Source organism: Vanessa atalanta, chromosome 1, assembly GCF_905147765.1.
Source record: "Vanessa atalanta chromosome 1, ilVanAtal1.2, whole genome shotgun sequence".
Classification (NCBI taxonomy): Eukaryota; Metazoa; Arthropoda; class Insecta; order Lepidoptera; family Nymphalidae; genus Vanessa; species Vanessa atalanta.
This window is the reverse complement of record NC_061871.1, coordinates 7,085,214-7,097,783: the sequence shown is the minus strand read 5'-3', so window position 1 is coordinate 7,097,783 and position 12,570 is coordinate 7,085,214. Positions and strand designations below refer to the sequence as shown.

The 12,570-nt window shown below is 33.1% G+C and overlaps 1 protein-coding gene across 4 annotated transcripts in view; it reads left to right on the top strand.

Moving 5' to 3' along the window:
• Positions 1–11,796, top strand: part of LOC125067192 (band 4.1-like protein 4) — a 35,801-nt gene extending 24,005 nt beyond the window's left edge. For 2 of the 4 annotated variants that reach the window (XM_047675646.1, XM_047675637.1), the window contains 16 exons: positions 2,552–2,672; positions 3,128–3,215; positions 3,297–3,449; positions 4,162–4,316; positions 4,408–4,505; positions 4,831–4,906; positions 5,523–5,714; positions 5,939–6,088; positions 7,179–7,254; positions 7,364–7,452; positions 7,848–8,030; positions 8,187–8,327; positions 8,606–8,845; positions 9,593–9,863; positions 10,651–10,871; positions 11,234–11,796. In XM_047675646.1, the coding sequence (XP_047531602.1) occupies positions 2,552–2,672; positions 3,128–3,215; positions 3,297–3,449; positions 4,162–4,316; positions 4,408–4,505; positions 4,831–4,906; positions 5,523–5,714; positions 5,939–6,088; positions 7,179–7,254; positions 7,364–7,452; positions 7,848–8,030; positions 8,187–8,327; positions 8,606–8,845; positions 9,593–9,863; positions 10,651–10,871; positions 11,234–11,249 (2,270 nt within the window). In that variant the 3' untranslated portion in view covers positions 11,250–11,796. The remainder of the gene's footprint in view (positions 1–2,551; positions 2,673–3,127; positions 3,216–3,296; positions 3,450–4,161; positions 4,317–4,407; positions 4,506–4,830; positions 4,907–5,522; positions 5,715–5,938; positions 6,089–7,178; positions 7,255–7,363; positions 7,453–7,847; positions 8,031–8,186; positions 8,328–8,605; positions 8,846–9,592; positions 9,864–10,650; positions 10,872–11,233) is intronic. The other 2 variants (XM_047675655.1, XM_047675663.1) reach the window with 2 other exon arrangements.
• The last annotated feature ends 774 nt before the right edge of the window (positions 11,797–12,570 follow it).

Here is a 12,570-nt window from a genome sequence, read left to right as displayed (position 1 = left end):
CCAGAGATATGAGGGTGAGGTATAATATCAATGCGTTATTCAAGAGGTAAATGAGCCATCAGCGGCAAAGCATCGTTTGCATCTAATCTCGTCTACATCGGCCCCTGAGGCCCGGGGGACACATATCAACGGCGAAACGAGTAGACCTGCCGTACGAAATTACCACACACACCGTCACACAAATGAAACTCATAAGGATATTCAATACCCTTCGTAAATATTTCATTATTAAGGAAAACTATGACTGCAAAATTATTTTGTAAGTAGAACAATATCATGTCTTTATTCGGTGTGATTTCCGTTCACGATATTTGTAATAATAGGTTCCTGTATTAACTCAGGCGAGGGGATGTATGACGTATAATATTTTGATCTTAAAACAATTTAAGTCTAAGATTGCCTTCATTGGATTTTGAAACAAAAAAAAAAACATTTGGGAAAATTCTTATCTTGATATATTAAAACAAAAAATAAATAAAAACAAAATCTTAACATTCCTAATATGATAAAATTAAAAAAAAAGTAAATTTATCGCTTGACTGAAACTGAAAAATGCTTTATCTTAAAAAAACTTTAAGTCGAAAAAAGTTGTTCGAAAGAGTGAACAACGATATACTATTTGTCACTGCTTGAGGCTATCTATTTTAGACGGCTCTCGGTAAAGTCGTTTTCTGTTTGGAAGTATCGTGAATGTAGACAATGGTCCGTCGTTGGCAACAAGTTAGTTGGCCTGAGGAACTCCTTACATTAATCAACAGGATGGGCTATCGTCCGGGCGCTTAGTTGAATAAGACTATATATTTGCAAAGTAAGAATGCTCTTCAGAAACAATTCTATTCTGTACCTATACATGAAGTTCACGTGATAAATGTAGATACAAGAGAACATTCCTTAAGGATGCTTAAAGCTATTTTATCACAAACGTATACGATTTATTTTTATATTGAAATATTTTATCAAATTATTAGTATCCGTCCACATAAAACAGTTTTTGAATTGACGTGAAGCTAATTACTTTTTTAGATGTTTCTTTTTAGGTGTAAAATTTAATGTTTATATAATTTAATGGATTGCTCCGAATGAGTGTAGCTGCGCGATACGGTCGATTTTTATATTATACCTACACAACATAAAGCCCAATATTTTTATTACGACAAAATCATCAGTTTAAGATTTTTTCAGTTTTATGTTATCTATTTCGTTATAATTTCCTCGAAGTAATCGAAATAAACGGCTTCAAAGTGGTATCTTGAATATAAATAAATAATAAGATCTAACGTTTTACCCCACATAAATACAATATTTGTTAGCTAAGTTACCGTATGTCAACATCTCCGAGAGTGCTCGATTCACGCTTCCATGCATCATGATCTGTGAGCCTGTCCACACATCGTTTACACTCAAATAGTGACGGAAAGCAGAATTCAAATTACTCACTGTATAATGGAAATGATGAAAACCAACCACTTTGATATTCTAAATAATATAAACACGAAATTTTAATACGTTCATATATTCATTATTCAACTTTAAAAAATTGTTACGTAAATGGACCGCTTATTCCGAATGTAAGGTGAATTCATATTGTTATTCGAATCCCGTTTCGTATTGTTCTGTTTTAAAGTGCCCGTAACAGTACAAGTGTTTAAATATAGTCGTTTTAAATTTATCGTCGTCCAACACAACGAGCACTGAAGTACAATGATAAGTGATAATATCTTTACGAAATATTAATACATATGTCTATAAAATTTAAATAAAATAGTATATATTAGGTATATTTGCTTATAAGAATAATCTCACATCACTCACGCTATCATTTGAAGAATTTATTATAGCGAATAATAAAAAAATATTAATGTAAGATCTCTCGTATTATATCTATGTTTTCTACGAGTTTACCAGATGTTGCCATTTCCGAGGACAAAAAAAATGACATACGACGGGAAATGAGTGTCAGCTTCGTTCACTACACTTAGTTTTTTCTTTTCCAAACATGGTAGTATATTTTCTTTTCTCTTTGCTTAGTTTTCTTCGATAATTAGCCCAGTGTTCTATTTACCCTGATATAGTAATGAAATCTAACAATCATACTGAATAAACTTAAATATGTTTATGTACAATGACGGGTTTTGTTTACCCATTAACTTACTTATTACCACTTCTGTTTACACATCATTCTGCGTATTTATTTAGGACACGTTTCACCCGCTTTAACTAAATTAATTACGATTTGTCAAAAACGAGGTCGGCATTACAATTGGTTTGTTAAATATGATATATGTTTCACCTCCCAAGAAACAATAGTTGTTTTGAATTTGCTCATTGATTTAAATTTGTGTAATATATTTTATTAAATCACGAATGTTATATACGTAGTGTATATGTATTTATATATTTTTTTATATATTATTGAATTGGTTAAAATCAACATTCCGAACCAGTGATAATTTTCACTTAATATAATCTTGTGAAATGAGAATTAAAAATAATTTTAATTTCACAATGTTTATGTAATGCTGTGCTTAAAAGTTTTAAATCTTTACAATAGCGGAGTTGGGCGACTATGATCATCGGAGACACTTGCCGGGCTACGTATCAGAGTTCAGACTTCTAGCTCATCAATCACCAGAGTTAGAAGCAAGAGCCGCAGAAATTCACCGAACACTTACGTAAGTCTAATGCAAGTATTAGTAAAATATCTTCATGAAAATTTCGATTTATAATATCGAAAACAAAAACGAAGTATCTACATTTGAGCATTTTCCTAAATTAGGAAACTAAAATTGATTTGTTGTGTTTTATAAAATTAAAAAAGCAGTAACATAAAACAACCAACTGCCCCGGAAATATAACTTTTTTCGCGTAATTGAATGAATTTTTAACTATGCAAAGATGCAGTCTGCGGTCCTCGCCGTTGGCACGTCACAAAGCCTCAATTACATGCAAATTATGTGTACCTCCCTTCTTAACTGGAAGTGAGCCGTTGCCTGGGCCGTCGAGATTATTCACAGTTAGCCTTCTATGATAATTACCAGAATATTAAATAAGAAAAACAATTAACGTAATAAACGTTAAAAAGATTTCTTTGTGTTCTAATGTCTTAAGTATTTTATAAATGTTACAGAGGTATATCACCAGCCCAAGCGGAACTCAGTTATTTAGATAAAGTCAAATGGCTCGACATGTACGGTGTAGATCTACATCCTGTTTTGGTAAATTATATTTTTTCTAACTTTTGTTTTGTCAACACTTCTATACTTGGTAAAATAACAACGCCAATTTGTTTAATTCAGGGCGAAGACAGCGTAGAATATTTCTTGGGACTAGCGCCAAGTGGCCTGTTGCTTTTACGTGGAAAACATACTGTCGCTACCTATTATTGGCCGCGTGTCTCAAAGCTATATTATAAGGGACGATATTTTATGATTCGCGTAGCTGATAAAAATGTAAGTATTTTTTATATATTTCTAAGCTGTAATGAGAAAAATACGAAAAAGACAAGACGTATGACCTCATTCTCGAAACAGATTGGTTTCAAATGATAAGAGCAACTTTGAATAGTTGTGTGGAATGGAGTCCATCTTACGTTGCTTTCTTAAAAGACATTCGCAGGCAGGCAATTTTAGATAAGTCGCGTTGAACTGAGCGCAGTATTTACCGCGTTCTGGACGAATGCTGATAACACGTGCTAACCGCTCGCAGACCCGGAGATACCGACTTACTTCTGCGCCTTTGAAGTGTCTTAAAAATAGGGAGGGTTTCGAAATTGCCTTAAAATACGTTCTCCTTGCAAAATGAACGTTGATCAAAGGAAACTCCGGAAAATTGCTTTTCTTATTACGTACACGCGAAAAGTTGGTGGAGACAAAAAGTTACTTTCAATATCACGTTTAGAATTTCATTCGCTTTTTAAAGTTAATTAAAATAAATATAAATTTTATAAATATTACAAAAAAATATTTAATAATATTTTATTAATACACACACTTTAGCAGACATTAATACTTCAAAGGGTTTAAGTAATTTCCCACAATTGGATTTAAATGAACAACGAAATGTAACTTTAATTAGTGAAAGCCTTACAAGTTTGAAACTTAGAATAAAGTTAAGGAGCCAGGGAGTTTCAGTTTTGTGGTTAATCCCTAATATTTGTTTCAGAATGACACATCTACTTACGGCTTTGAATCGCCCACCAGGTCTGCGTGCCGTCATTTATGGCGCTGCTGTTCTGATCATCACACATTCTTTAGATTACAACAAACATCTCCTGCATCTGCGGACATCTTTGCTATAGGTTCAAGACTTCGAAATAGGTACCACCCTTATTTTTTTTTTAATTTGAATACGTGTAAAGTACAGAGATTTCTAAAAATAGCTATTTAAAATGATAAATTTTTCCAACAGTGGCCGAGGTTCGAGGCCGCGCCCTCCGCCCACGTTTACACGAACACCCTCGAGACGTATTGCTCGACCACAAAATTCATATTCCTCACTTCACGATGGTATTTTGTTATATATACTCCAACTTAATTGATACATGTTATAAAATGCTGTTATTTTAAATGGTAGATTGTGTGATTTGCAATTTTTCATTTACGTTTTTAATAGGTGTTAATAAGGGTTTTTTTTATTAAATATATTGTGCGTTTATGATAAATTAAAGTGATTAAATACTTTATTTTTACATGTGATCTGCTTAGACGAATAATCTATAAAAAGTATTGTCTCTTTCACAGATAATAGAATAATTGCTACAATGTTTATATTTTTAATAATCTTAGCGCGACCTTTTTTAAAACATACTCTTACGCTGTTCTTTTATTACAGTACCAAAGTTAGAAGACTTGAGAATAAAAGACTGTCCTGAAATGAAACAACCTACCTCAGTTCACCGGCCTAATTCGTAAGTATGCTTTTATTTTTCGTAATGCTTGTATTTCTTCGCTCCCTCGGGGATTATTCTGTGGTTTCTCGTTTTTATTAAGTAAGATCACAGAAACTTTTTGAACAAAGTTGATTTTAGCCGAATATTTTATTGATATATATACAAAATTAGCTCTTCAACTTCCCTTTTAAAATTGAAATTTAGAAAAAATTTTACTTAGAGAAAGGAGTAACTATGCTAAGTTTGGAAAACAGAATCTTATTAGTTATTTGCGACGATTTTGTTATAGATAACTAAAGCTACTACTTATTATAATATATTTTAAATGGTTTAATGTGCACTTCACCTTATATAGGCGAATATTAAATAACCTCCTTATATTTTTTAAACATGAGCTGAGATGCTCCAATTTTAAGTAAGTGCACGTGAATCTTAAACGAAGGTTGCAGGTTTCCTGGGCAAGTACCAATCGATCTACATATGCTTAATTCTGCCGTGTGTACTCGATCTATATAGTAGCGTGGAATGCTCAAAACCTTCTTAAAACTACAGGAAGTCTAGTCCAGCATTTCCTAGTGAAAGAACGTTATATTTATAGATAAATATACAGCTCTCTTTATATTTTTCGTGTTAGATTAAGCGGTGAAGTTGCTCCTATCGTGGCAACTAGTGGTCCTGGAGGATCGCCAAGATCGACGCGGTCAGCACCTACTAGGCGCGGACTCTACTCTGCATCACCAACAGCAAATAGGCCGCCGCCAGTGCCTCGACATCGGTCGGCATCCGTAGATTCCCAGAGTTCAAATGATTCACGGTCGAATCGAAAGTAAGCAAATATAATAAACATAATCATTAAATTCATGAATTTTAAAAGAAAAGTATTCTATAAAATTGATTTACTTTAATTTATACACAAATAATTTTAATGTTTTGTGAGCTATAATCGGATATTAATTTTTATTTAAATTTAAAATTAAAATATGCAGAGATCGTATTTAAGTACATAGTAAGTTTATGAGTTATGTTTTTTCAAAAAACGTGTGACGTCAGACACAGGCACCGGTCTCGAAGACAACAGTCCGATGCCGAAAGCGAGCTGTCCCGCGGGTCAGGTCGCTCTGGGCGTCGACACCGGCGACACCGTTCAAGACACAAGCATGAGTCGGGCTCAGAGAGAGACGACTCCCAACCTGACAATAAGTCAGTTTTTATTTATTTTATTAATTATAGACATATAAAATTCATTATTATTCCCGCTTACGTTCGCATCAAATGTGATTCTTATAAATATTATTAGGAAGGGATGTGTAGTGTCAGAAAAACAATATGTATGTATAATAATATATAAAAATATGTACTTTAGAGTTTGTTTAATAAATCACACAATGATAATATTTATATTATTCTTCTACTCTACTCATAGCACAGATCTCTTTCAAACAACACTTCAATTTACTCTATCATTTTCGAGCACGTATATTTCTCCAGTACTCATTTTGGTCGAAACGAATTAAAAATGATAATAGAAAAATAAATAACTTTAACGTGTTGCTAACGGTACCTCCATGTGACGTCACGTTTTATTCTAAATAACCCATCCTAATACCTTTAGAAATGTATATATATACTCGTTGTGATAACCTAAGTTCCCAAATAACTCTAGATATTACACAGTTCGATTATGTGGTCCATATTTTATAAGATATCCTATATACAAACTTAACGCAGTCGGAGAAAGATTCCAAGAATTTTCGTAGCAAACTCTGGCAAAACTACAACAGATACAATAAAACTTTGTATGAGGAAATCGCAGACTTCAAAATTTTATATCGAAAAGTTTGCCATCATAGTCGTATTTTATGGATAAGCCTGATGTAACGGTTTCTATACAAAAGTCACCTTGGCTTATCCATTACATTAATTACAAAATAAAAATTATACAAAATGGTTTTTAAAATAATTCCCAAGAATAATTGCATGAAGCATGTGATACGATCCATTTTCCTGTATGTGCTGAGTGTATAAATAGATGATTGATGGATTATTGTTGCGATAGAGTAAAACATTTGACAATATATATATTGTCATATGTTGTATTGTTTAAAAATATTTCTAGCAAATAATTTTCGAAAAAATATTGTATGTATATTGTAATGTATTGTAAAATAATACACACGAGTCGTAATTAAATAATGAAGTATCATTAAATGAAAAAAAATCACATTAAATTGGAAAAATATTAGTTGAATTTCTCTTCAAAGTTCTCCTTATAATGGCTACAATATTTCAGGGAATATGAGCTGGTCGATTCTGAGTCCCAATGGAAGGAGGTATTAAGACAAACAACGGCAGGCGGTAGCGTTCAAGTGAGTGGCTCTATCGAGAAAAATAAATACAATGTTTAAATAGAAGTGCACTTTACCCTTTGCCGTTAACTTTATTTTACTTTCTCAACATATATATTTTTAAATACAGGTAGCAAATGTTCGTCGGTCCCAAATGGAACCAGAGACTGGTACGCATCGGTCATCGTCTCATAGACCGCGAAGACATAAGAAGCATAGGTAAATTAAAAGGATAGCAATATTTGAAACGAACACTATAGCATTTTAATGTCCTAAATATGTTGTTAGTACTTGTGTCATTATTTAATTAATATTATAATAATCTATTTTAAAAGCAAAGCTTTCTAGTATGCCTGCTTGTTTATCTATACGATAAAAGTTATGCAATCGATTTAAAATGGATTCCCGATTCGCTAAAGACGAAACTTTAAATGAAGCTCAGAACTGGATGACAATGCTATAATTAATTAATCGCTTTTTTATCCGTTTACTTTTTTTGTTTTGTTGTCGGTTCGGCACAAATATTGCAATCAATTTCAATTAAAATGTGTTAAATATTGGTATTATTTGTTGTTTTTTAAGTAGTTATGCTTTAATTAAAACATTTTTACTAGATCACGGTCTCGTTCACCGAACGAAAAGAAGTGGCTACCTAATGAACTGAAGCAACACCTCGAATTCTCTCTAGTCGATACTACAGGAATGACTGAGGCACAGCTCAAAGAAATACCGTACACCGTCGTACAAACAAGCCACGCACGGCACACTAAACTACGAACGACATCGAAACACAAACAGTAAGATTTTTGTTATTTGATTAAATAATTTTTCATTTTTTCAAAATAACAGCTTGGTTTCAGCGAGAAATAAATAGAATATTTATTTTTTGTTCTATCAAATTGACGACTTGCGCCATGATGTAAAAATCTTATTCAAATCTTATTATAACGTAGGACTGAACACGGATCACTTGCGAGACGAGAGAAGAGCTCTTCGTCTCACAAAAGTGACCATGACAACCACAATCAAGGATCTCTCAGATCGAGCTCAAGCACTCTCAGTACACACAGAACGAGCAATGAGAAACATGGGAGGTATGATGAGGATAATTAAAATTTTGCTTATTAAAATATTATGTGTATAATTTATGCGCAGTGCTCACATTTAAGTTCATTTGCAATTTTATTAATTACCAGAGTTAGAAGTACGTTTGTGTTACATTATCTAATAGAAATGAATACGAATCATATCAAGTCACTTTACGTTTTTTATTATTTAATCAAATATGTTATTACGTTTACTTAGGTTATATTTGTAACAATATTAATTGAAGCGTAGTTTGTATGATTAATAATATTGAAACGTCTTTTAGGCGTGTTTACCCGACATTCGACGAACCCGTCGGACGATCTGGGGATGATTTCTTAACGAATAACGGGTATAAAAGCACTGTTACGCCAGTTTCACACAACAACAACCCGTACAGTCCAGTTACCAATAGCAATAGCAATAGTTCAAGTGGTGAATTAATATCAGGAAGTGCAAGAGTGTCCCATGAACACACTGATTCTGGATTAGGTGCTGATCAGGACTATGCTTATTCTTCCGAGAGGTAATTAAAACATTGATTTGTAAAGATAAAATAATTTTAAGAGTTTTTATTTGTTATTGTTACATTGCTTGCAATCATCGGCCATTTTACGACGTTATGTCAAATCGCCTTAATTAAAATTTAGGTACCATGGATGTATCGTTTTTTTTTTTATTTAATAATCTTTCATAAGTAGTTTTTACTGCAAAATTTAATTTGTAGAATGAATTGTGTTTTCAAAAAAGTTTGTATTAAACGTTAACGTTTTACATAGTATCAGTAGGCTAAATATTTTATATTAGGAATTGTCAAAGTTTAAAAAAATATTTTTAACAGTCGTAATCAATGGGTGGGTAATTAAAAATGCTAAATAAAGTTTGAAAACTGTTTGATTTACCCTTCAATCGGGCAGCGTGCTATCAAGCATTATTAACACTGCCGAAAACTAACCAAGTTCACCCTAAAATCACGCTAATTACTAAATCTAATAATTCATTTTAACTAACCTAGATTAATGTCAGTTATTTGTATTTCAACTAATACTTGTTCTTTTTACAAGTTTTTATTTAGTTTCACAATTTGTATGTGGGTTAAACCTTGCAACTGAATTTTACAACAGCAAACAGTTTAATCTAGCCGATTAAACTAAAATGTTGTATTCTATTTTGGCGCCTTCCTGATTTTTTATGTCCACTTATGATTAATAGGAAACATAAATTAAGAATATAATACTAAGAAATCAGAATATAAAAGTGGTTTTGTCACCAGGTCGAGCGACAGCGCGAAGTGTGGCGCGGGCGGGTCTCAAGCGCCTGTGAGTAGGCAGTGGCGGGCGGGCGGCGGCGGGGGCGGGGTCGCGGGGGCCGTGGCGGGGCTGACGCGGCGGCCGCCGGCGGCACCTGGCCGAGCTCGGCTCACCGCGTCAGGCTCGCAGCGCTCGCTACTCTCGGTCGCGAGCGATAGCGCCACAGCCCGGCGCCCGCGCGACCTCGTGCCCCGCTGTTATCCGAGTCCCGCGGATGGTGGCTTTTCACTTTTCGTGAGTGGGCGCTTTGCTTCCTAACATACTTCTGCAATTCGGCTGCCCTCGAAATCCATTCTATGACTAAAAGTAATGAATTTGATTTAGCACAAAAATATTACTTTTTTGCAGATAAAAGCCATTTAATTCACTTCAATAAACACTGATGTAATTTCATCATAATGTTAACCTATAGAATTGTTTAAATTGATACAATTGAGAATCGTAGATAATTTAATAATTAATTTCTACAGTGAATGGATTTACAGGGACTCCTGACATTATTCGCAGCTCCAATTTCTGGGTCGCTAAAGATTTAAGATGTAAATGGCATATTTTATTTTAAGCGTTATCACACAATTTTCATAATCCAATAGATGATGAAAAATATAAGTTTAATGCCTATATTTTTTTCTATGAAAGTAGTATTTTTAGTAGATTAGATATTCTAATTCACTGACGGCATCACTTCTTGTAATCTGTTTAATTCCCCATAAAAATATATTATGGAGAATTTAGCTTTGAATGAAAATTATAATAACAAAGTTCGACTTCAAAGATATAATGAATAACTTAGCACCTACTTAATACGCAAATAAACCAAAATTTAAATTACTGAAAATGATGTTTGCGTCCACTCTACTAAACTAGGATGTAGCAGCGCTTATAAGCTATGCCGTATTTTTATGGGAGTTAAATATTTTATGTATAAATTGTACAAATATAAATTACAGTATTCTGGTTGATTAAACAGTAAGGTTTGCATCGGTAGCTTGATAAGTGTATATGTAATTGGGATACGCAGAGACATGCTAGCAACAACAACATAATGGTGGGAGAGAGCGGATCGCTGGCACGGCGGTATATGCGGCCATCAAGAGAATCGCGTGACTACAACGCAAACTTGGCGAGGACGCACACGAGACTCGCGCACCACGCGCATCACGCGCACCACGCGCACCATGCGCACATGCGACACGACAACACTCTCGACATTATCTTAAAACCTCTCATAGAAAGCACGCAGTAAGTAAAGCTCGCACGGAGGTTTCAGCAATTTGTGTCGCAACACGTAGCGGAATGAAGTAGCTGCACGTACATTGGTTTGTTCCCCCCTCCCGGTTGCTCGCGGAGGCATCATTGTTTGTATCTTGTTTTTGCATGATATTTTGTTGGGTTCGTGGGTTAGAAGGTATCGATTAACATACGTTGACTAACCATTATTTATGTATTATATTTATTTGTTTGTTAATTATTTGTGTGCAATGTTTTGTGAATAATTTTGTGTTGACACGACTTAAATACCTCATTTTTTGGAATTTAATAAACACAATGCGTAATATTTATGTAAATAGTGTTACTTTATGTGTTACTTTTTATCAATGCAGGTTACAGAGCAACTGAACTCCACGAAACCACCCAGTAACTCGGACATTATGTTTCACAAACCCGGGAATGTAGGAAAATCTCCAGGGGGGGCCGAGATGAGTACCGAACTATGACCGGAGCATTCAAACTTCAATAATATTATGATGCGTTTTCATTGGAAACGTTGGCAATTTTAATTATTGCAAATGCTTACTATTTGTCAGAAAGTCCCCAACAATTATACAACATAGTAACATTAAGGAAATAAACTTTTCATAATGAAATTATATGAGTATTTTGTTTGTGCAATAATATAAGAAGCATATGTACAGTGATATAACACAAACGTTAAACTGCACCCCAGACAGTGCTTGTAAATAAATGTAAATAGTAATTGTGTTATTGATAATGTTTCATGTGTTATTTTATGAAAAATGAAATGAAAAATGGCATAAAATACGTTTTGCGCCAAAGAAGACCGCTAGGTAAAAAACAGAGAATCATTAAAATCTGCAAATGATGATAAGCATAGCCTAAGAGATAAATTATCCTTAACAACATTATATTATGAGCTCTTTACTTTTCAGTAGTTTTTTTTTTCATATCTTTGTTCCTTAATTTCATCTAAAAGCTCTAATTTGCTGCTCGTTATGTATATATTTTTATAAATATTGCAATTAATCCATCTGCTTAAGATCTGATTATAAAATTTTGAAATGCAAAAATATTCTGAAAAATGAGAAAATCGCCGAAAATCTGTTTTTTTTTTATCAATCGATTAAACGACGTTTTTATTGAAGGATTTTTTATAACTATTATTTTTGCCCAATGCGCACAAAAGAACAAAACTAATTTTATACATAAATACTCAGATACATATATTGTTTTAATTTATAAGCCATAGACGTTAGTTAAATGACAAATGGGTTGTGTTTCATAAAATTGTATATATAAAATGACATTAAAATTGTGCTTTGGATAGAATTCATCATAAATTTAAAGAAACTTCGTAAAAAAAATTGCTTTCGCATAAAATGTAAATTTGCATAAAATTTACTTAATTTCAAAGACGGGTATAATTGTATTTTATCTTTAAGCGACATAAGTTAAGATGTAAATTTGTTATGTAGCTTAGGATAAATAAAATAATACTCAATTTTCATAATAAGAAAAATGTAATCCAATAGCATTCTTGTTTGTATGATGTAAGTATTTTAGGATTCCGACTATTATTTTGTAATCTGATATTTATGATGTTTTTTAATATATTGTATACAATATTTTTAGCATTTTTATCATAAGACAGAGTCGTGTGCTAATAAATAAAATTGTCGGTCAATTTATATTTCAGAAAGAC